Source organism: Mus musculus, chromosome 14, assembly GCF_000001635.26.
Source record: "Mus musculus strain C57BL/6J chromosome 14, GRCm38.p6 C57BL/6J".
NCBI lineage: Eukaryota > Metazoa > Chordata > Mammalia > Rodentia > Muridae > Mus > Mus musculus.
The window spans coordinates 41,048,957-41,073,457 of NC_000080.6; the positions used below are offsets into that span (position 1 = coordinate 41,048,957).

General features: G+C 44.3%; 2 protein-coding genes across 9 annotated transcripts in view; one reads left to right on the top strand and one right to left on the bottom strand.

Moving 5' to 3' along the window:
• On the bottom strand, positions 1-24,081 carry Dydc2 (DPY30 domain containing 2). Of its 6 annotated transcripts, none has more exons than XM_011245190.3 (5): positions 23,923-24,067; positions 20,581-20,631; positions 13,393-13,548; positions 12,939-13,061; positions 1-494 (listed from the first exon to the last, which is right to left on the bottom strand). In XM_011245190.3, the coding sequence occupies exons 3-5, from the start codon at positions 13,537-13,539 to the stop codon at positions 345-347; spliced, it is 420 nt and encodes a 139-aa protein (XP_011243492.1). In that variant the 5' UTR covers positions 13,540-13,548; positions 20,581-20,631; positions 23,923-24,067; the 3' UTR covers positions 1-344. The 6 variants fall into 6 exon arrangements, with proteins under 6 accessions (XP_011243492.1, XP_011243494.1, XP_006519622.1 ...); NM_001360609.1 differs by having other exon boundaries at positions 161-494; positions 24,031-24,081; XM_011245192.2 differs by lacking the exons at positions 20,581-20,631; positions 23,923-24,067 and adding an exon at positions 14,121-14,175.
• Dydc1 (DPY30 domain containing 1) overlaps positions 23,924-24,501 on the top strand; it is a 19,318-nt gene continuing 18,740 nt past the window's right edge. The window contains exon 1 of one of the 3 annotated variants that reach the window (XM_030247993.1): positions 23,924-24,082. The gene's annotated coding sequence lies outside the window, so the exon portion shown is untranslated. The remainder of the gene's footprint in view (positions 24,083-24,501) is intronic. The other 2 variants (NM_027094.1, XM_017316179.1) reach the window with 2 other exon arrangements.

Here is a 24,501-nt window from a genome sequence, read left to right on the forward strand (position 1 = left end):
TGGCATGAAGAAAACATCTATTATCAGTGCCACTGGCAGCCTCCAGGACACAGGTAAGGATCATCAGAGCCCTGACTGCAAAGCACAGCTAAAGTTAAGATGAGTACAGTACAGGGTGCGCTCTCACTCTGTAATGTCAGGAGAAAAAGGCTTCACTGGCTTGATGACTTATTGTTTTTAATTCTTGTTCTGAGTTCACCTTTCTCTAACAGCTAATTCAAAACTTCACATGATTAAAGGTAGTTATGGCTAGCAGACCAGAGAATCAGTAGACCCCTCTTTCTTAGTCTCTTAACTCTTAGATGAGATGAGTGCTCCTCTTACGGGCCTTTTTAAAAATTTTTTTATGAGGGAATAGCCCTTTGAGGCATCTCAGAAATCACACGCGAGGCACCCGGTTGAGATTCCTGCCTCATAGTCTTCTCCTCAAGGGGTGCCGTGTCTTCCTGCAGGGCTGGGGTCTTGTCTGAGGAAAAAGAGGTCGAGGGCAGTTCCTAAAGAGAAAACACAAAGGAAAGAAGGTGTCTGTACATGTTAAACATAGAAATAGCAAGCACACAGAACTGCTATTTTTATGCCGGACACTGCGACAAAGAACAAAGCTGAAATCAACCTGCTCCAAAGAACCATGAGATCACTCTCACTGGGATCCAAGTGGTGTACCAGGGAGTCAACAGCTTGCAGGGGTAAAACCTAATACAGTACACTCTGGACTCCTTGCTAAACATCAACTGCATGCACATAGAAATTACTAGACAGATGAAGAAGGAGGCAAACATGATGGGAATAACACACAGGGATTTAAAATAGCTAGACAAGAGTTTCAAAATTGTAAGGGAGAAACACAGACATAATAAGTGAAAAGTCAGGAGGACAGTAAAAAACATGGAAACAGAGGAACTCTAGAGTGGAGAAGTATATCTGCATCTAGAAAACCATAGAGGAAGGATTGTGGAGAGATCATTCAACAACAGAGAAGTTGCTCTTCAAGCAGGAGGCCCTGAGTTAGATCTCCAAAATGAGGCAAAAACCAACAAAACAAAACAAAACAAAACAAAACAAAACAAATCAGGTATGGGGGCGTGTGCTTGTAATCCCAGCTCTGGGAAAGCCAGGACAGGCAGATCCCTAGGACTCACTGGGCAGTCAGCCTAATCATTAATCTGTAGGCCAGTGAGAGGCCCTGCCTCAGAAATCAAGACAGGGGCTAGAGAGAGAGTTTAGTAGTTAAGAGAACTTGCTGCTCTTGCAGAGGACCTATCTTTGGTTCCTAGAAGTCACAAGGACACGCATAACTGTTTGTAATTCTAGTTCCAGGGGATCCAACACCCTTTCTGGCCTCCGTGAGTCCTGTATGCACATGGCACACAAAAATACTCATTGACATAAAGTAAAAGTAACTAAATCTTAGAAAACAAAACCCAAGATGAACGGCACCTGAGACTTCCACTTGTAGGCATATTTACATAGCCACTCACACACAAAAGAAAAAAAGAAGGTTATCATGGAAATTCCTAAATAGAACGCTGGCCCTGGGAGGGGGAAAAAAAAAAAAAAGGCTTAATCTTGACAGCAAATCAATAGAAAGAATTCAACCTGAAGCTGAGAAAAAAAGGTGCTGAGGAAAGATGGCTTGATTGTTTTGATGCTCAGCCTGGAGCGGAACACCTTCACCACTTCCTCCAAGACTGCAGAGAGAGAACAGAAGATCAGAAGGAAGGAGGGGAGCAGTGGTGAACACTGTCTTTGGGGCGTGGCACTGTCTTTGGGGCGTGGCACTGTCTTTGGGGCGTGGCATGCCCAGAAGAACAACAATGAGAGGGCCGAAGAGATGGCTTTGTGGGTAAATCACCAGTGCCAAGAGAAAGCTAGCTAGTTAGCATTTCAGCAAGCTCTGTGTCCAACTGAGCAATCCTGCCTGGATGAATAAGGTGGAGAGCCGTCGAGGGAGTCTCCTGACATCAGCCTTAGGTTTGCACGCTCATGTATACACATGTGCATGTGCAAACACATACCAGACACAAATATGTCCCCCATACACAGAATCACATGTGCACACTCAAATATACTACATGCAGAAACCAAAGAAACCAAAGCCCCAGTGATGTGTGGAGTAATGTTCCTGCAGTCCCTGGCTAAGGTAAGAATACTTGGAACTGCAGCTTGATGGGTTACTTCCACGTCGTCTTTGTATGGAAACCCCAGAAGTTCATTCTACAGTGTGAACCCCACAGATCACAGAAGCATGCCATGACACACCTGACCACATGATCTCTGAGATCTTTCTAGCTTCACAGTGCTGAGGCTATGCAGCAAATACTTGTGTTGAGTCTAAGAAAATGTTTTCTAAGACATTTGCATGGTTCAGATTTATATAAATAACAGGGATGCTTCGTGTCTTATGAATTGCCTGATTAGAGTCCCTCTGCTTAGTAAATGGAAACCAACTGAAGACCATGTTTGCAAACTTCTTCAGAGGCTGAACTCTGAGCTATGTCCTCCATGACATTCTCATGACAGTCCCATTTGGATATGGTTCCTACACATTTGGTACTCAGTCTCTATTGCTCTTTTGATACATCTACTTCTACTAGCAACATCTGATCTGAGAAACTCAAAGACTTAGATCCAAGCACAGTTTTAAGAGGTGTCTGTACATGTTAAACATGACATGTGTCTTATGCCTGATATCCTAGCACTCGGGAGGTTGAGGCTGGAGGATTGCTATAAGTTTAAGGTCATCCTAGGCTACACTGAGTGTTCCAGGCAAGCCAGAGTCATACAATAGGAACCTGTCTCAAAAAAAAAAAAAAATCTCAAAACCAAACCAAACCAAACCAAACCAAAACAACCAAACATGCCACAAACCCAAAACAATCAAACCAAATCACCCCACCCATCCAAAAAAGGAACAATCTTGAAAGAAAGTGCATATTAGGTATCAGGCAAACCAGCGAGTCATCTGAAATAATACTCAAGTTATCCTAGGCCTGTCTGAAAGCACGTTTTCCACTACTAGTGACACAAACTTTGAAGGTGAACAATAGCAAGCAGTAATTTGAAATCCACACCAAGTCATCCAGGAACCAGACCTGCAATTCTTGTTACTTGCTCCACCCCTCACCATTTTCTCTAATCTTTTCAAACTTGATTTGGATATTAACACACACCTGGGTCAGGAGACTAGGCAAGCAATCTGATCAGCCTGATTGAGTCCCAGGCGTCTGACAAAGGGAATCAGTGTCCATGACTACAACTTGCCTATAAACACTTCAAAAAATAAAAGCTTACACAATCTGGGCGTCAGTAGCTCTCATTTCTCATCTTGCTTTACAAGGGCTTCCTCTCACACTTGGGGAAAAAAATGACATGTGGTTTTTTTGTTTTGTTTTGTTTTGTTTTGTTTTGTTTTGTTTTGTTTTGTTTTGTTTGTTTATCTAACCCTTGCTACAGGGTGTAAAAACCTTCTGAGGAAAACATGGAGGGCCAATTCACACTGTTAGTGTAATTGGTGTAAGCAAAGCTTTCTCCAGTAATGCAGGAGAGAAGAAGGTGGTGCGGGGGATGGAGGGAGTCATGCCTTACCTTCTGATTTCTTTCTATTCCCCAGAAAACAGTATTGGAAAATGATCGGCATGGACAGCAAGAAGTGAGAAGTTTGCTTAATGTGCCTCCTCTTGCTTCCATCTCCGTTGTTCAAGGAATGGACCCCAGAGGGCGCATTCTCTCTTATGCATGCCCAACCTTCAGCTGCTGCAAAAAACGTGCCCAACTACAGAGTTCAAGTTTGAGACCCACACAGTTGAGTTATACAAAAGCTATACTGTAATACATTCACCCAAATTCATAGCTACCATGGAGTACATGGATTGGACCCTTGTGATTGTCATAAGTACTATCAAACTAACTTTCTGATAGGTGTGGTAGAATGTGGCTGGAATTCTTAGCACAAGGAGTTCCTGGGCTACAGAGACAATCTCCCTCTCCCTCTCCTCTTCTCCCTTTCCCTCTTCCTTCCCTCCTTTTATTCTAGAGGACTGTAGTTAGCGCTTGTACATAGTAGCCAACTCTCTAACACTGAAAGATAGTTTTAGCTCTTCTTTAAGGTTTTTATTTGTCAGGCTGGCCTTAAATGTACCATGTAGCCCAGGCTTCCAAACTTAGTGTATTTTCCTTTTAATTTATCAACAAGACATGCAAGCCTTACAAATAAGCCTATTGATCATGAGAGTTTATTAGACTACCATATATCTTAGCATCAAATGTACACAAGCTTAGTGTCCTCCAATTTGGCTCACTAAAGATATTGAGGACATACTAATTATTAAGACATCTTGTCTGGTGTCAATTCCAACATTAAAGTTGAGTGAATTCTCTAACCAGGTACTGTGTAAAATAGCACATTTGTTTTAGGGGTTTGTAGAAAAGACTACGGGATACTAAAGTGTAAAGGGCTGCAATATATGTGCCACCACTAGATAGTGCTAAACCTCTTTGTGCGCAGCTGCGAGAGCACAGCCAGCCAAAGTCACCAGTCCATCTCCAGGGCTTTTGCCCAACCCCTGGGGGCTTTAACCTATCCCCAGGGTGCATGAGGATCATGGGTGTTGCTACCAGTCCTAGTTTAGACACGTCACCAAAAGTATTTAAGCCACACACTTTCTGAGCTTTCTTTGTCTACCTCAATATGATATAGAAGTAAAAGTTAACCGTGGAAGAATCTGGTGTGTCCTGTGTTTATTTCCCGCGGGACGGGGATAAGCTCGGGATACTTGGTGCTAGAAACCCGGGAAAAAACGCCTTAACAACGCCGGCACCTAGAGGAGACCCTCCGACCAACCGGAGCAGATTTCAGAACCACGGTGGATTTGGAATTCCGAGAGCATGCTGAATCCTTGTAAGTAACTCTGATCCTTCTTAATCCCTCCCCTTAACTGGAAGGCGGCACTGAAAGCCTTTTGTTCTCATGCTGGCTGTGTTAACCCTATTTCTCCTGGTTTGATCCTGCACTCACCAGAAGTGGCGCTGAAAGAAAAAGTTTTGAATGCTGTGAAGCACAGTCAGACGGACGTATATAAGCTGCAGTGCTTGTCTCATATTTAAGCCTCTCGTAGATAAGGGAGCAGTATGGGAAATTCACATTCTTTAACTACAGCTCTACACTCTGTTTTAAAACAGCGAGAGATAAAAGTTTCTACAAGAACCTTAGAAACGTTCATTAGGGAAATAGAACGTATATCACCTTGGTACGCGTGTTCAGGGTCGTTAACTCTTTCCTCTTGGGAGAAATTAAGGGAAGACTTAGCTAAGGAACAACAGAATGGGAAATTAAAGGCAGGGACCATGCCATTATGGAAACTGGTGAGATCGTGCCTGGAGGATGAGAGATGCCGTCCAGCAATAATAACAGGGCAGGCAATATTAGAAGAAGCACAGGACAGCATGGCAGAAACGGAATGGTGTGAAAGGTTAGGAGCTCCAAAAAAGGAAAATGTGCACAAAGTAAAAAGCCCTTCCAGAGACCTTGAGTCAGAGGAAGTGAAAAAATTTGAGGATAAATCCTCAGGGAGAGAAAAAGGAAAAGGAGAAAGTTCAGAAAAGGAAAAGCCTTTATCCGGTAAAGGAACTAGAGGCTTTGAAGCTTGATAGTTTAAAAGCAGATGAGCTTAGCTCCTCTGAGGAAGAGGAGTCACATTATGAGGCAGCTCATTATAAAAAAGAAAGATACCATCCAGAGGAAAGGCGAGTGAAGAAATCAGAGAAAAAATTAAAAGTTACTGGAGACACAGAACAGGCCACCTCTGGGCCTTCTAGTCTCAATACACCTCCACCTTATGTGGAGAAATTTTATTCTGATTCTTTTCTTTCAAAGGAGGAAAATAAAAAATTATATCAGGCATTTCCTGTCTTTGAAGCTGCAGATGGAGGGCGAGTACACGCCCCCGTGGAGTATACTCAGATAAAAGAACTTGCTGAGTCGGTTCGCAATTATGGAGTTAGTGCCAACTTCACTATCTCCCAAATTGAAAGATTTGCTACTTTAGCCATGACCCCAGGAGACTGGCAAACAACAGTGAAGGCTGCACTCCCTAATATGGGGCAATATATGGAGTGGAAAGCGTTGTGGCATGATGCTTCTCAGACACAGGCCAAAGTCAATGCCACTGCTGAAGGCAATCAGAGAAATTGGACATTTGAATTATTAACAGGACAAGGGCAATATGCTAATAATCAGACGAATTATGATTGGGGAGCATACAATCAAATCTCCACTGCTGCCATTAAGGCGTGGAAGGCACTTTCCAAAAAGGGAGAGTCTGGAAGATACTTGACAAAAATTATACAAAATCCTCAGGAGTCATTCTCAGACTTTGTAGCTAGAATGACAGAGGCAGCAGACAGAATTTTTGGAGACTCTGAACAGGCAATGCCTTTAGTGGAACAGTTGATTTATGAGCAAGCCACTCAAGAATGCAGAGCAGCAATTACACCTAGAAAGAGCAAAGGACTGCAAGATTGGTTAAGGGTATGCCGTGAGCTTGGAGGCCCCTTATCTAATGCAGGGTTAGCGGCTGCCATCCTGCAAGGCCAAAGGCGTTCAGATACAAATAGTAATAACAGGGTCTGCTATAACTGTGGCAAACCAGGGCATATGAGAAGAGACTGCCAGGCACTCGTAAAAGGGAAAGTGCTAAGGCTATGTACCAGGTGTGGAAAAGGCTATCATCGAGCCAGTGAGTGTCGTTCAATTAAAGACGTCAGAGGCAGATTTATTCAGTCTGGACCTCAGGCAGAAAGAAGTGAAGACAATTCAAAAAACGAGTTTCTGGGCCCCAGGTCCCAGGGCCCCAAAACATATGGGATCCCAGCTCACAACAGGCAGACACTACAGTCCACAGAGCTGCAGAAGTCTCAGCAAGAGTGGATCTCTGTGCCATCACTCGATTCATGCTGACACCCTCAATGGGGATGCAGCCCATTCCCACTGACTTCAAAGGGCCTCTGCCATCCAGAAGTGTTGGCCTAATACTGGGCCAGGCCTCCTTGGCTTTACAAGGCCTCATTATCCACCCTGGAGTCGTAGATCAAGACTATGAGGGGGAACTTCAAGTTCTTTGTTCCTGTCCTCAAGGTGTTTTTTCTATAGCACAAGGAGATAAAATAGCTCAGCTAATAGTCTTGCCAAGCCTACATGGCTACTCCCCCTCCCCTGGTGTCCTTCAAGCTGCTAGAGAAATTGGCTCTGCTGAAAATAGAAGGGAAACACTTCAAAGGGATTCTAGATACAGGAGCAGATAAAAGTATCATCTCTTCCCACTGGTGGCCAAAATCTTGGCCCGTTACTCAGTCATCACATTCTTTGCAAGGGTTAGGCTATCAGTCTTGCCCCACTATCAGCTCTCGCACTCTGAGCTGGCAAGCACCTGAAGGTCAAACGGGAAGGTTTACTCCCTATGTCTTACCACTTCCAGTTAATCTTTGGGGGAGAGACATTTTACAGGCACTAGGAATAACCTTGACTAATGAGTACTCACCACAAGCTGTTCAAATGATGAAGAAAATGGGCTATAAAGAGGGAAAGGGATTAGGGGAAAGAGAGCAGGGTAGACTTGAACCTATTCCTCAAGAGGGTAATAAAGGAAGACAAGGCTTGGGTTTTTTCTAGAATCAGCTGTTGAGGGTTCCATGCCCATACCTTGGATTACAGAGGAGAATGTATGGGTTCCTCAATGGCCTCTATCCTCTGAAAAATTAGAAGCAGCCACAAAACTGGTCTCTGAGCAGCTACGCTTAGGTCATTTAGAACCCTCTACCTCACCCTGGAATACACCTATTTTTGTAATTAAGAAAAAATCTGGCAAATGGCGCTTATTACATGATCTTAGAGCAATTAATGCACAAATGCGCCTGTTTGGATCAGTTCAGCGAGGGCTCCCATTGCTCTCCGCCCTACCTAAAAATTGGGAAATTATAATTATAGATATTAAAGATTGTTTTTTCTCTATACCTTTATGTCCTCAAGATAGGCAAAGATTTGCATTTACCATCCCAGCCATTAATCACTTAGAGCCTGATCATAGGTACCAATGGAAGGTCTTGCCTCAGGGGATGGCAAATAGCCCCACTATGTGTCAGCTGTATGTGCAATTGGCACTTAAGTCAGTTAAAAATCATTTTCCATCGATTCTTCTGATAAATTATATGGATGACATACTAATATGTCACAGAGATTTACAGTTATTACAAGAAGCATATCCTATATTAATAAAAACATTAGGGAAATGGGGACTGCAGGTAGCCACTGAAAAGGTACAAGTTGCTCAAATAGGAGCCTTCTTAGGGTCACTCATTTATCCTGACAAAATTGTTCCTCAAAGATTAGAGATTCGCAGAGATCATTTACACACCTTAAATGATTTTCAAAAATTATTAGGAGATATAAATTGGCTGAGACCATTTTTAAAGATTTCCTCTGCTGAGTTAAAACCTTTATTTGACATTTTGGAAGGAGAGTCTCATGTCTCCTCCCCTAGAGCCCTTACTCCTGCTGCAAATCAGGCCTTGCAGACAGTAGAAAAAGCTTTGCAAAAGGCTCAATTACAACGCATTGATGAGTCACAACCTTTTGATTTGTGTGTCTTTAAGACAGCCCAGTTGCCAACCGCAGTCTTGTGGCAAAATGGACCTTTATTATGGGTTCATCCAAATGCATCTCCTGCTAAAATAATAGATTGGTATCCTAATGCAGTTGCACAACTTGCACTTCGAGGAATAAAAGCAGCTATTACTTATTTTGGACAAGATCCTAAAATCCTAATTGTACCTTATACTGCTGCACAGATTCAAACCTTGGCAGCTACATCTGATGATTGGGCAGTTTTAGTCACCTCCTTTTCAGGACAGATTGACAACCATTATCCTAAACATCCAATTTTACAGTTTGCCCTGAATCAGGCTATAGTGTTTCCACAAGTAACAGCTAAAGACCCACTTACAGATGGGATTGTGGTGTACACTGATGGATCAAAAACTGGTATAGGTGCTTATGTGGTTAATAATGAGATAGTAACTAAGCAATATAATGAGACTTCACCTCAAGTTGTGGAATGTTTAGTAGTACTAGAGGTTCTTAAGGCATTCCCAGGACCGCTTAACATTGTATCAGATTCCTCCTATGTAGTAAATGCAGTTAACATTCTTGAAACAGCTGGGGTAATAAAACCCTCCAGCAGAGTTGCCAATATTTTTCGACAAATACAGTTTGTTTTATTAAATAGAAAATTCCCTGTTTATATTACTCATGTTAGGGCACACTCAGGCCTCCCTGGTCCTATGTCTCTGGGAAATGATTTAGCAGACAAAGCCACTAAGGTTATAGCTGTTGCTCTGTCTTCCCAGGTAAAAGCAGCAAAAGAATTTCATAAGCGCTTTCATGTGACAGCTGAGACTTTACGTCGCCGCTTTGCATTAACTAGAAAAGAAGCTAGAGAGATTGTTACTCAATGTCACAATTGTTGTGAATTTTTACCTGTCCCTCATGTGGGGATAAACCCTCGTGGCGTCAGGCCATTACAGGTCTGGCAAATGGATGTCACGCATATTTCCTCCTTTGGGAGAAATCAATATTTACATGTTTCTATTGACACCTGCTCTGGTGTAATGTTTGCCACACCTTTAACAGGTGAAAAAGCCTCTCATGTTATACAACATTGTCTCGAGGCATGGAGTGCTTGGGGAAAACCCAAACTCCTTAAGACAGACAATGGACCAGCTTACACCTCTCAAAAATTTCAACAGTTCTGTCGCCAGATGGAAGTAACTCATCTGACTGGTCTTCCGTATAATCCTCAAGGGCAGGGCATTGTAGAACGTGCCCATCGCACCCTCAAGTCCTACCTTATTAAACAAAAGGGGGGAATCCAGGAAGTTCTACCCACAGTGCCAAGAGTAGCTGTTTCTATGGCACTCTTCACTCTTAATTTTTTAAACCTTGATGCTCAAGGCCATACTGCGGCTGAACGTCACTGTTCAGAGCCTAACAGGCCAAAAGAGATGGTAAAATGAAAAGATGTTTTGACTGGTCTCTGAAAAGGCCCGGATCCTATATTAATAAGATCCAGGGGAGCTGTTTGTGTTTTCCCACAGGAAGAAGACAACCCATTTTGGCTGCCGGAACGACTGACACGGAAAATTCCGACACCTGAAGATGACTCCCAGATGGATCCCTTGGAAACTACCTCTAATCCTCATGCTACCTCTGTGGATTTGGGTTCCTAGTATATTTGGAGAGTATAGATGGGCAATTCTGTCTGCTTTCCCTAAGCCTATGCCTGTTCGTCATAATACAGCTGTTTTTCCCAAGTTTTTTACGACCAATAAAACTTTAGGCCTGCCATACCTACCATTTGACCCTATCTGGGCACCATTGGGAGAAAAACGCTCTTTAAGGGAACGAGGTTCTCTCTGTTTCCAAATTTATGAATTAGGAAATTGTATCAGACTCACCAGCCGAGCTTTGGGAATGTTTTTTAAGTATCGAGGAGGCGTGGTGAAAATAACCCAAAACACTTCCAACAGAGATATAACCCTTACAAATCGGACCTTCTGGCATGAGACAACCTGGGTTAATGGTACATTTCTACCACCTAACTTTTCAGACAAAGAACGTCCCTATCAACCAAAAATGGCTCCTCATTGTAGCTTGGAAGATGAAGGGCTGATCCTGCCTTGGTCTGATTGTCAATCCTCTGTCACTCGTTGGGCAGATCAGAGTAAAACTTTTTCCTTTTCTCCCAACATGATAGATGACCCAGAGCAGAAATATGTTATGAAAAAGGGACTTTTCATACAGGACTTTAGAATGCATCCTTTTCATAAATGGGTACTTTGTGGGATTAATGGTAGCTGTACAGATCTTAATCCCTTGGTTTTCCTCCAAGGAGGAGCTGCTGGAAAAACGATTTTTAATGGTATTTCAAAATTTGCTCAGTTTCATCAAGTTCTGTTACCTGATAGAACCATTTATCAAAATTCTACTACTGAAATCACTGGATTTAATAAGACATTGATAAAGCAGACTAATTATTTACCTACTCCAGTTTGTGTGTATACCCCTTTCTTGTTTATTCTTTCTAATGGTTCCTTTGAATCCTGCACTAATGAAACCTGCTGGATGTCACAATGCTGGAGCCTTAAGTGGGCCAGCCGTGCAATGCTTGCCAAGATTCCACGATGGGTTCCTGTCCCCGTGGAGATCCCTTCCACCATAACCTTACACAGGCAAAAGCGAGACTTTGGTATCACTGCAGCCGTTGTGGTGGCAATGGCTGCCAGTGCGGCGGCAGCTACAGCTGCTGGAATTGCTATGGCAACATCAGTCCAGTCAAGTACAACTGTCGAGCAGTTGTCCTCCTCTGTAACAAAAGCGATCGATCAACATTCAGTGCTCAGTGCCCAATTAAAAGGTGGGCTAATGATAGTGAACCAGCGCATTGACCTGGTGGAGAAAAGACTGGAAATTCTGCTCCAATTGGCTCAGCTTGGCTGTGATAAGAAATCAGGAGCCTTATGTATTACTAGTGTCCAATATGAAAATTGGACACATGCAGCTAATCTATCTAAAGAATTGTCTTTGTTTCTTACAGGAAACTGGTCTGAAGGATTTGACGAAAAGCTTGAGGCGTTACGTACAGCAGTGATGACGATTAATTCTACGCGTGTGGACCCATCATTGATCGATGGAATCAAAGGACTTTCTTCCTAGATGTCCTCTGCATTCTCACATTTTAAAGAGTGGGTGGGAGTGGGCCTGTTTGGCGCAACCCTGTGTTGTGGACTAGTGTTTCTTCTATGGCTGGTATGCAAACTCAGATCTCAACAGAAACGTGACAAGGTGGTAATTGCTCAAGCACTTGCTGCCATAGAGCAAGGCACCTCCCCTGAAATTTGGCTATCTATTCTCAAGAATTAGTTGGCATTTGAGTTCTCTGTCCTTGCATCCCACAAAATTGTGGATACATTGCATTGAGATGAGAGAAACTCAACGATCATTGATCAGTCCGTGCACATTGCTGAGGTTTCCTCATTGCATGTGATAAGGTGATCATGATTTCCCCACTAATTCATTTTTGGCTGGCCTCTTTTGTAGAGTTCACCCTAGGCCATTTAGCAGTTATAGTCACACAGCACTGTGGTATCCAAAGACGGGCAACTTTCCTCATGCACAGACCAACCTAAGACAATGGGGCCCGGTGGTGATAGGGTTACCCGATAACGGGTAAGGCTGTGACATTGGAGGAACGACCTAAAACAGGGGCCACAGCAGATGGACATAACTACAGGGCCTAGACCAGCCTCATTTTAATAAATTATAGAGGGGGAGATGTAAAGGGCTGCAATATATGTGCCACCACTAGATAGTGCTAAACCTCTTTGTGCGCAGCTGCGAGAGCACAGCCAGCCAAAGTCACCAGTCCATCTCCAGGGCTTTTGCCCAACCCCTGGGGGCTTTAACCTATCCCCAGGGTGCATGAGGATCATGGGTGTTGCTACCAGTCCTAGTTTAGACACGTCACCAAAAGTATTTAAGCCACACACTTTCTGAGCTTTCTTTGTCTACCTCAATATGATATAGAAGTAAAAGTTAACCGTGGAAGAATCTGGTGTGTCCTGTGTTTATTTCCCGCGGGACGGGGATAAGCTCGGGATACTAAAGTTCTGCTTGCTAATCTGAAGAAGGCGGACTTGCTTTCAACTGTTTGGTGTTGGATTCTGACATCTGTATTGCATCATAGAGGACATGCTTGATATGTGGCTATGAGGGACAAGCAGGCTCAGGCTAGCTTTAGTGTGTTTTACCCTGTGCTGGGCATCTTGAGGATTTCCTGAAACCCCTGGCTGATAGAGGCTGAGTTGAATTTTCCATTCTTCCTTCCTACCTGGTGACACTTTTCACACTTCTGCTGAATCTGATAGCCTTCTTCTTTCAGCATTTCTGTTGTTTTTGCTTCCTCAGCGCTTCTGTCACGTGCTTCCTTAAGCTGTAGCTCCTCTTGCCTTCTCTAGGGTAATATGACAGAGACAAATCAGGTCACATCCCTTAGAAAGGAGCCCTCCCTCATGTGAGATAGGCCTGGGCCAATGAGGCCTACTGAACTTACTATTGCAAGCATTAGCTAGCCAGTAGCTGCCAACCCAATTCTACAACCCATTAAGCTAGATTTCCTCCTTACCCCCCCGAGTCCTGCATACTTCAGAGACATCTGGGACAAAGCAATCCACAGAAGGGAGATGAGCCAAAAACTCTCCTGGCCAACTCAGGACTATAACTTGGATTTCAAGTTGTTCTGAGCAAGCTGCACCCTACCTAAGCAGGCCCAGGACACAACACACCTTTTCCTCAGCTACAGTTATACTCCTATAATGGTAAAGCCAGTGAGCCAGGTACTCTATTGGGTCACTGGGCCGCACTCTTGCCACCTCTGCCAGTGCCTGGGTCAGGCCGGTTCCAAAGCAGTTCTTCAGGTAGGCAGTATCCATGCTGAGAACCTAGGACACACCAAATCAAATGCTCTATTATACAAGCGCAATCTAACCTTCAAAGTAGATCCATTCTAACAAGTCAGATTCGTTCCAGGAAGAATAAGAACTATTTCTGGATCACCCTTACTGTGACAAAAATGCTTGATCTCTTCAACTGAAGAGGGAAAGGCTTGGCTTTATGGTCCTTTGGTCCATCATTCTTGGCTTATAGTGAGGCCAAACATTGTAAGAAAGGGTGCATGGTAAAAGTAACTCGCTTTAGGAAAAGAATGGAAGGAAAGAAGGAGGAAAAAAGAAGGGAGGGACATACATTCTTAACCCCTCCCACGAAATACACACGCACTCACCCACACCCACCCACTCACACACACACAGAAAAAGAGAGGGGTGGGAGCTCCTGCATGGTGACCCAGTGACATTACTTCCTTCCACTAGGCTCCTGGGGAGTCTTATGGACTCTTGTCATTTCCCAGTATTGCCACATCCACAAACAAGCCTTTAGCATGTGACCATTTGGGGGAATCTTTAAGATCTGAATCATGACATTCTGCTGATGGCTCCAAAAGATGAGTACTTACTTTACAATGAAAAATATACTCAGAATATCTTCAAGAGTCTCTGGAGTTTTTTGCTGCTGCTGTTGTTGTTTTGGTTTGTTTTTTGTTTGTTTGTCTTTTGTTTTGTTTCTGTTTTTTTTTTTCTTCTTTTTTTTGAGACAGGTGTTCTTTGTGTTAGCTCTGACTGTCCTGGAACTCACTCAGTAGACCAGGCTAGCCTCAAACTCAGAGATCTGCCTGCTTCTGCCTCCCAAGTGCTGGGAGTAAATTTGTTTGCTGCTACCACCACCACTACCACCCAGCTTGGGGTTTTGGTTTTTGAAACAGATTTTTGTAGTGTGGCCCAAGTTGGCCTTGAACTTGTCATCTTCTTGCCACAGTCTCCTAAGTGATAGGACTATGGCATGTGCAACTGTGCCTGGCACTGAAGTCTTTAATAGTTCTAGCACTGCTCAAAATGCCAAGTCCTAAGTGTCCTCTGACACTCGGAGAAAACTCTATCAGTTTGACTTTGTGGTAGTCAAAACAATCGGGTTCAGGTGGTCATGTCTGTAATCCTGGACCTTGGGAGGCTGGGACAAGAGAATCAGGACTTAGAGGCAGTGAAAGAAAATGAGATTTTGTATCTTGTGATTCATATAAAAGAGTTGTCTATGAGCCCCCGGCCTGGGGCCAAGAACAAAGCAGAACAGACAGGGCTGTTGTTAAGACATTCCTAAGAACAGCTTGATTGTACAAGCAGGGCTATCCTGTCTGGGTCAACACCACCTGGCTGGAACCTCCCCTCTGTCTACTGCCCCTTGACGCGGGGTAAAGTCATACATCAACTGGTTGCTATGTGAACAAGATAGCCCCCAGCCCACAGGAACAAAGTCCTGAAGCCCTTTTGCTAACATGTAATCTTTCTGTTAATGTTTAAATAAGCCAATAGTGTGTCACTATGCTGAATTCCACACCCCTAAGCCCCTTACCCCATAAAAACCCCTAGCTTTCGAGCCTCGTGGCCGACATCCATTATCTCCTGTGTGGGATGCATGTCAGTCCGGAGCTCCGTCATTAAACATCCTCATGTAATTATATCAAGAGATGGTCCTTCGTGATTTTTTGGGTGCACGCTGAATCAGGAGTTGAGTGGGGGGTTTCCCCACTAGGTCTATCAGCAGCAGAGAAGCTTCTCCATGCAGTGGACAGAGGTTAATACAGGCTCATACCTGGCACAAGTGCTGAGAGTAATTAAGTGTCAACTGAGTGTGTATCAACCCTCTTCCCAAGGATCAAGGAAGATCATGAAAGAGGGATGAAAAGAGTGTAAGAGCTGGAGGGTGGGAATGGCTGCTATGAAATGCTGTCTTCATTGTATAACATGGCATGAACTCACTGCAGCTATAGTTACCTGGACAAGAACAGATCAGTACAACCAGTCAACATTCCAATAGTCAGCAGTGCTAGTAAGTTTCTAATCAGTGAGAGGAGAGAAGAGCCAAGAGGGTTATGTTGAAGGTAAATGGGAGAAGTGGTAGGAGTAGTATGGGCTGCATATGATCAAAATACATTGATTGGATGTGTGAAATTGTCAATGAATAAATAAATGATATTTTATTAGAAAAGAATTTGAAGCCAAGGTGAACAACGTAGTGAGACTATCTCAAAAAAAAAAATCAAAAGAGCAAATTATTAATACTTCTTTTTTTTTACAGAGTTCTCTGTATAGCCCTGGCTGTCTTAGAACTCACTTTGTAGACCAGGCTGGTCTGGAACTCAGAAATCCGCCAGCTTCTGCCTCCCAAGTGCTGGGATTAAAGGTGTGCGCCACCACTGCCCGGCTTAATACTTATTTCTAAGAAACAATGGAGGTCAAGTCTGAGAATGAAGATCTAAAATTCTAGTTACTTAGAAGTCCAGTGCAAGATGATCAACAGTTCAAAGCCTTCCTAAGTGGCAGACCAACTTCAAGTCCTTTGGCATCTTAGTAAGTTGCTGTTTCAGAATGAAACATTCTCAGGGGTACATAGTTCAGTGGTAGAGCACTTGGCAAACATAAACAATGGTCCAGGTTTTATTCTCAATAGTACAAAGAGAACAAGAGGAGGAGGAGAAAGAGGGAGAAGAGCTAGAGATGGCTGCACAGAGAAAACTTTCTACTAATGAGTAAAACAGGAAAGGGACAGGTCTGAGCACAGCAAGACCAAAGCCCAGAAAGGCAAACCTTAAGTCCTGTAGCTCCATGTCTATTAGTGTAGTAACATTATAAGAGCAGTTAAGTGCTGGGCAGACTCTTATCTATGGCTACAGGCCGTATCCTGGCTACAGGCCATGTGGCCTCTCTCTGGGGCTAGCTCTGCTGTGCACATATCTGGCATCTCTACCTTTCTGGGTCCGCCCCCCCCCCCCCCCCTCCAAGCTTTGGATTTACCCTCACAGCCTCAGATATTGCTCTCCCTGGAGCTGCCTGCAGGGATTCTGTCCCTGTCACTCCTTTGAGTTTTAAGTGGAAGCCTTCATGAAGGAGAGAGTAAAGGTATGGCCACCACACTAAGGATCTGACTTCCTTTGCAATTACCTCCTGCTTGGCTGTGACTGTAAAGACTCCCCTCTGCTGTTGTGGATTTGGTTTGTTGCTTTTAATATGTTTATTGGGTTCCTAAATTACATGGGAATTTGCATGTCTGGTGTGTGTGTGTGTGTGTGTGTGTGTGTGTGTGTGTGACACTCTTGAGAGTCCCTGCTTCCAGCTAGTTCTAATTGGTAAATAAAATTGCCAGTGGCTAATGGGTGGCTAATGGTTTGGCAGGGAGACAGAGGTGGGACTTTAAATTTCCTGGGCAAAGGAATCTCAGGAAGGATTGAGAATTGCCATATCAGGAAAGGAATTGGATGCAGGCTTGAGAGCTGCAGAAGACAACCAGCCCTGTAAGAGCCAGGGAAGAGCAACCCCAGGGGCTCCTACCCTCATTGGATCTGTGTAGCAAAGATGGAATATGGATTTTTATTTTTAATGATTTAGGAGTACTGGAGGGGCAGCGTTAGCTACATGGAAGTTGGAGAGTGGCCTATCCATTGAGCTCTTTAATAACAGTGTGTGCATGTGTGTGCGGGTGTCTTTCATTAGAGAATCCAGAGCATTTTGATGGTTGCAAGGTAGTCACTCCACAGCTGGCAGGGTGATTTGAGTATCATTAATAATTAATACAATGCTCCTTCACTGCAAGCTTTTCAAATCCTTCTTCCTTACCTTTGACTCCCATATCTCATGGTAAATCTGGCAAAAAGCAGCCTGAATGCTGTACTGTCTAGAAACTTCTTCTGGCAGGTTAGTCCTACATTTAAAGTCAGTCTCATGTAAAATCTCAGGGCATGGACAAATGCAGAGAAGTAGTTTGCCAGGATACAACACAAAGGGCCTCTAGTCCCATTTTTTTTTTTTTTTTTCCAGGAGAGCCCTCCTCTCTATCTGAAACCTGGGGGAGCCTGTCTATTGGCTCCACATTGTCTTCACATTCTTATTGTCGGTCCAAAGGAAACTTCTCCCCTCCCCCCAATTCCAAAAGGCAGATAGCCACCTGTGGTTTCTATTAGCATAGCAAAGGACTTTCATGCCTCCAGCCTCCCTCAGTATCTCAAGCACCCAGGACACACATCAAAGTGCAGCCTACTCTTCTCACCTCCTCCCCTACCTGAACTTCCTCAGCTCATCAGTTTCCTTCCCTCTCTTAGCTACTCATTCTTTTTTTTTTTTATTGTTAAGAGAATTTTTTTTTAAATTAGGTATTTTCCTCGTTTACACTTTCAATGCTATCCCAAAGGTCCCCCATACCCACCCCCCCAATCCCCTACTCATCCACTCCCCCTTTTTGGCCCTGGCGTTCCCCTGTACTGGGGCATAAAAGGTTTGCAAGTCCAATGGGCCTCTCTTTGCAGTGATGGCCGACTAGGCCATCTTTTGATACATATGCAGCTAGAGACAAGAGCTCCGGGGTACTGGTTACTACATATTATTGTTCCACCTATAGGGTTGCAGTTCCCATTAGCTCCTTGGGTAATTTCTCTAGCTCCTCCATTGGGGGCCCTGTGGTCCATTCAATAGCTGACTGTGATCATCCACTTCTGTGTTTGCTAGGCCTTGGCATAGTCTCACAAGAGACAGCTATATCTGGGTCCTTTCAGCAAAATCTTGCTAGTGTATGTAATGGTGTCAGCATTTGGAAGCTGATTATGGGATGGATCCCTGCATATGGCAATCACTAGATGGTCCATCCTTTCGTCACAGCTCCAAATTTTGTCTTTGTAACTCCTTCCATGGGTGTTTTGTTCCCATTTCTAAGAAAGGGTAAAGTGTCCACACTTTGGTCTTCGTTCTTCTTGAATTTCATGCGTTTGGCAAGTTGTATCTTATATCTTGGGTATCCTAAGTTTCTGGGCTAATATCCACTTATCAGTGAGTACATATTGTGCGAGTTCCTTTGTGATTGGGTTACCTCACTCAGGATGATACCCTCCAGGTCCCTCCACTTTTTCAGCTTTGTGCTCTCTCTGTCTCCTGCTTTCCCCTCTCTCATGTTCTCCATCTCTCTCTCTTTTTCTCTGTCTTCTTTTCTCAGTTTCTCTCTACCTCCATCTCGCTCCTTCTCTCATCTCTCTGCTCCTGCTTTCTCATGACCAGATCCAGTCTGCTGGCCACGGTCAGCCTGCTTCTTTCTCGCTCTGCTCTGGACTTTCTAGATGCCTCTGGCTGTTCTCTCCCTTCCATCTACAGTAAAACCCTCCTCTTAACCATACATCAGTCAGTCACATCGTCAGTTTATATACTTATTGATACTCTGGTCTTCTGAGTCCTTGCCAGAACTGCCCATCAAGTTCTGCTTATAGCATTGTAGGCCTGCTTCTCCAAATGCTTTGAATTCCAAAGATTTCTGAAGCACATGAGCAAGTCATCAATGCAATCAGCCTGACTTCTTGGTGCCAATTTTCTGTATTAGTAAACTTTGTTGCTATTACAGAATGGCTAAGATAATCAGCTAAAGAGGCAAGGTTTACTTTCGCCCAAGGCTTGATACGTTTTGGGTCATATCACTTGGCTTCACTGATTTTGGGCCTGTGGAAAGCAGAGAAAACCTCAGGGTATGGAGCAACATATGAGAAGAAAGCTGCCGGTCGGAGTCCTGCAGTTCCCTTTCAGGACATGCCCTCCTGATGCACCTTTCTCCCGTAGACCCTATCCATTTTAAGTATTCCATCGGCCTCCAGCAATACTACATGCACAAACTGACGGCATGACTGTTCCATGGGATGGTTAAGGGAAAGCTCTTATTGTAGATATGAGAGAGAGAGAACAGCCAGAGACATCTAGAAATGTCAGGAGCAGGGCGGGAGTGGGGGTGGGGGTGGGGGTGGGGGACATCGAAAGATGACTGAACATGGCCAGTGGATTGGACCTGGCAAGGAGAGAAGCAGGAGCAGGGCATGGAACGGGAGGACACAGTGAGGTAGGGAAAGTATATAAAAATTAGCAGGGTTATAAGGAGAAGGTTAACTGGGGGGGGGGGGGGGGGGAAGCCAATGATGGAAGGAAGTTTAGGGTAGGAGAGAAGGTAAGAAGACCTTGGATGCTACCATGAACTTTGAAACAGGTACTTGTGATACTGAGGGAGCCTGGAGGCCAGCATGCACTTTGGTTTGCTAATAGGCACCACATCCTGCCAGTGATAGGGAAAAATAATTCTTTTACTAGAGAGGAATTGGCTTTGGCTTCACAAGTTCCTGAGGCATGCTGTCTTTTACCAACTACCAGAAATCCTCCTACAGTTCAAGTTGAGTCCATTTCTGGATACTTGGATTTCCTTTTGGAGTTTGAGGAACTGAAATTTCATTTGGAGTTAACACTACAGGCTGGCAAGCAAGATTTTAGCACATGGTTTTGGGGGTCATTTAAGATCCAAATCATAACATACCTTTCTTAGAAGAACCAGCCAAATTATACTTGCCAATAGCTGTTACAGTCAAGCAGGCATCTTTCCTATGCCTTTTCAGCTGGAATACGTCAGACCATGAGTCCCAGTGGTCATCAGTCTTGAGAGGACTTGGCACATTATCAGTCAAGGGTGGTGAAGGATTTTAACCAACTCACACATATTTACCCTTAAGTACAGAGAAAATAAGGTCCTGGAGAGAAACTCTGGGTATACAGCAAGCTGTGTTATTGTGAGGTTGGAAGCTAGTCTATGACATAGACAACAGAGGCTCATTTACTTTACAGGGAGAGAGAAGGAAGAAAAGGATGGGCCTGTCAACCTCTGCTGACACACTATCCCACAGCATCACTTCAGGTGGAACTGATGATCCTAGATTTCCTAATAGGTGTCAAGAGTGGCAGATAATGCACTCCCAGACAGAATGCCACACTAAAAGCTGCAGTGAACCAGAGCAGAGCCACAGCAGCATAGACACCTGCAACTGACAGACCATGTCTGCTGTTGCCACTTACAGAGCTGTGTGATCTTCAGCAAGTTGCTTGGTGTCTCAGAGTCTGGGTGCCCTTTGGAAAACAGAAGTAAAATACATCCCTCATAATACTGAAAGAACAGATTGAGCTATTAATCACATGAAAGGCACTGAGCCTGGCATACAGTAAGAATTTAAGAAGCATGAGCTATTATGGAACAAGATTTTGTCAACGTATGTTCCTAGAACCCAGCCTCCATATTTCCAGTTTTTCAACTTAAGAATGAATAACTAGACATTAGTACAAAAATATAAATATATTCTACCCCTCACCAATATCAGAGTCTAGAAATCCAAACATTCTGGATGCAGTGAGTGCTATGAGCACACTTTGTTTGTTTATTTTAATAAGGCAGTCTCACTATGCATAGGCTAGCCTGCAACTGCCTAGGTATCCCAGTATGGTTGTACTTGTGTTTCTTCCTTGTTTATCCCTTCCCTGTAATAGATAAGAGATGTACTCTACCATCCCCAGCTTCAAAGGGGGATTAAATATTGTTCATAACTTAAGGGATCATAGATCTTGTAAAAAGAAATTAAAGTTTGGTTCCAGGATTGGGGCAAAGAAATAAAACCAGTCAGAGACAATTTATTATGCCAGAAAGGAAGACGACTCTAACAATATATGTAGGCACAGGAGCCATCTTGAAGGCTTGTTCCAGTATTAACATTTTTCCTTCCAAAGGTGCTCATAGTCTCAAACCTGGAACCTGTGAATGTTATTTTATATGCTAAAAGGAGCTTTACAATTGTGATTAAGGATCTTGAAATAGGGAGTGTATTATACAAGCAGGACATCTTAGTTACTTTTCTATTGATGTGAAGAGATACCGTGATCAAGACAGTTTATAAAAGAACACATTTAATTTGAAGCTTTGCAGTTTTAGAGGGTGAGTCACAACCATCATGGGAATAGGAACATGGCAGCAGGTAGGCAGGCACGGTCCTGGAGCAGTTCTTAAGAGCTTACATCTTATCTGCAAGTTGGAGGCACTGTCAGACAGACTAGGCCTGCTGTGGGCTTTTGATACCCCAAAGCCTACCCCCAGTGACACACCTCCTCCAACAAGGCATCTTCAATTTTTTTCAAAACAGTTGCAGCAACTGGCAACCAAACATTCAAATATACGAGCCAGTGGGAATCAGTCTCACTGAAAGCACCACACAGACACAGCTGTAATTAAGGCCAGACATGGAGCATGACACAGGGACAAAACACACAAAAGAAGCAGGACGAGACTCAAGATCACACTCAAAACATAGCTTCTAGAAGTCAGAAGACAAGGAAATTGAATCTACAGAAGGTCTAGCCCTGTATACATTTGTGTTTAAAGCTAAAGTTTGAGGTAGGTGTGGAGGCTAAGGGATTGGGGCAAGTCATCTTCAATTTGTGCCAGTGGGTGGATAAACAGTCTTCCACATCCTTGCTGCGCTATGCGATCTGATGATGAATTGTTGATGGGCTGGGTGAAGTGCAACTTCCAACATCTCAGATGCAATATATGTGTGACTTGACAAAAATCCCCAATGCAACTCCCAGCCACTCATCTGTTCTCATAGAATCCCAGCCCAGAATCATGAGCTGCCTTCCCAGAACATCTTTCCATGCCTGAGTTATTGAGTGGCTGCTACAGGGCTTAAATATGACAAGCCCTCTGAGATACTACCTCTGGCATTTGTCACTGTCTTAGTCACGGTTTCTATTCCTGCACATAACATCATGGCCAAGTTGGAGAAGAAAGGGTTTTTTCAGCTTATACTTTCCACATTGCTGTTCATCACCAAAAGAAGTCAGGACTGGAACTAAGCAGGTCAGGAAGCAGGAGCTGATGCAGAGGCCATGGAGGGATGCTCTTTACTGGTTTGCTTCCCCTGGCTTGCTCAGCCTGCTCTCTTATAGAACCCAAGACTACCAGCCCAGAGATGGTCCCACCCACAATGGGCCCTCCCCACTTGATCACTAATTGAGAAAATGCCTTACAGCTAGATCTCATGGAGGCATTTCCTCAACTGAAGCTTCTTTCTCTGTGATAACTCCAGCCTGTGTCAAGCTGACACACAAAACCAGCCAGTACAGTCACATACTAAGTCCTGAGTAAATATGTCTGAGTGCTCTGATGTTGGGGGTAGGTGGGTAGAGGGAGGGCTCATTCGTTGTTGATCCATTAGTGTCCCTTCTTGCATTTATGAAAGCCTCTACCACTAAGCAATGCCATGCCCATAGTTTGCTTTTTCTTGCTCTGATAAACACCATGACCAATAGCGAACTGGGGGACAAAAGGATTTATCTGGTTTACAGATTACAGTCAGTCGTCATCAAGGAAAGCCAAGCCAGGAACTCAGTGCAAGAGCATGAAACAGTAACTATGACAGAAATGCTGCTTACAGGCTCGCTTTCCCTGGCTGACTCTGCTACCTTTTCCTTCCTTTCCTTTTCCCCTTTTCCTTTTCTTTTTTTTCTTTTTTTCCTTTTCCTTCCTTCCTTCCTTGCTTGACAGGGTTTCTATGTGTGGCCCTGGTTGTCCTGGAACTCACTCTGTAGACCAGGCTGGCCTCGAACTCAGAAATCTGCCTGCCTCTGCCTCCTGAGTGCTGGGATTAAAGGTGTGCACCACCACTGCCCGGCTTCAGCTACCTTTCTTACACAGCACAAGTCCACCTTCTCAGGGATGGGCACTCGCAGCTCATAGTGGGCATATGCCCATAATTAGCAATCAAGAAAACGCTTCACAGACATACATGCCCACAAGTCAGTCTGATGGAGGCAGTTCTTCATTTGAGATTTCCTCCTTCAAGGTATATCTAGGTTTGTGTCACGTTGACAAAAACTAACCAAGCACATCAGGGGAAAGTGCATAGGAGGGCCTGGCAGAGGGTGCCTTTGGGTAACCTGAAGTTGCTTGCGTTTGAGTTTGCTCTGAAAGGTGTGGAGTCTTAAAATTGCCAAGCCGACAACAAGCTTGCAGCTTTAATCCCCAGGGATCAAAGGAGTCTCCCCTGACTTTCAAAGATCTGCTGGTCCACAGGGCTCCTATCTAAGGGTTCCTATGCCTGCTAGGTTCCAAGTCTCTGTCCCGCTGTTTCTCCACAGTGCTTCCTCTCCCATAAATCTGGTTCTCCCATCTGCGTGCGTGCCCCATCCCCTACAGTGCGCACTCCAAGCTCAGGCTAGAGAACGCCACCCCTCCCACGCCCACTCCCACCCCCACTCCCACTGCGCGAATTCCCCTTTCATTTCTCTTTGCCTCCACTGATTGGGTAGCAATGGAACCTTAGCGCTACACTTGAGCGTGCTCTCGTTGCCAGGCAACGGGACGCGACTCACTGGCAGGTGGCCAGAACGTGCATCAGCTGCGTGGACCAAGGAGGCTGGGCCGTTTTCCTTCGAACCGGTTCTCTAGTGTCTCTGCAGAAGCAGTTGTCAAATTTTCACCTTGCGAGTCATAACCCGGAGGCGGAGGTCTCAACCCGGAGTCCGAGAGAGGGTTAGTTCCCCTTCTCCTCCCTCCTCTCTTCCGGTTTCTCCTCTTTCTCTTCCTCCTCCCATCTCCGGCCCACTAGCCACCCAATAGGAAAACTAACCTAAGTGTCTAGGTTGGTGGCTGCCTGATTGAAATTTGTTTTTAGACAAACAGGTTACTTTCCAGCACAAATATACTAGAAGACAATTATTCATTGTTTCTCAGAAATTCAAGTTGAATTAGGTCTGCTGTAGTTTTGAGTGCCGAATCCAGCACCTCTTCCCAGGCCCTGGCAGAGGACATCCTTCAGTGGCTCAAAGCAGCTGCTCCAGTTCAGAGGCAGGTGTTTCTGTGGGGACGGACTTTCTTTCTGTGGAGTTGAGTGCACACTGGTGTTTGTTGGGAAATAACATTTCTTAGGACAGAAGAGATGGCTATGAGTT

Excerpts from the sequence above, each read along its gene's own strand:
- Dydc2 (XM_011245190.3), bottom strand. The coding sequence starts at position 13,539 with ATGGATACTGCCTACCTGAAGAACTGCTTTGGAACCGGCCTGACCCAG. Across the intron at positions 13,062-13,392 it reads TAACTGTAGCTGAGGAAAAG|AGAAGGCAAGAGGAGCTACA; the intron begins GTGTGTTGTGTC and ends ATATTACCCTAG. Across the intron at positions 495-12,938 it reads AGTGTGAAAAGTGTCACCAG|GAACTGCCCTCGACCTCTTT; the intron begins GTAGGAAGGAAG and ends TTTTCTCTTTAG.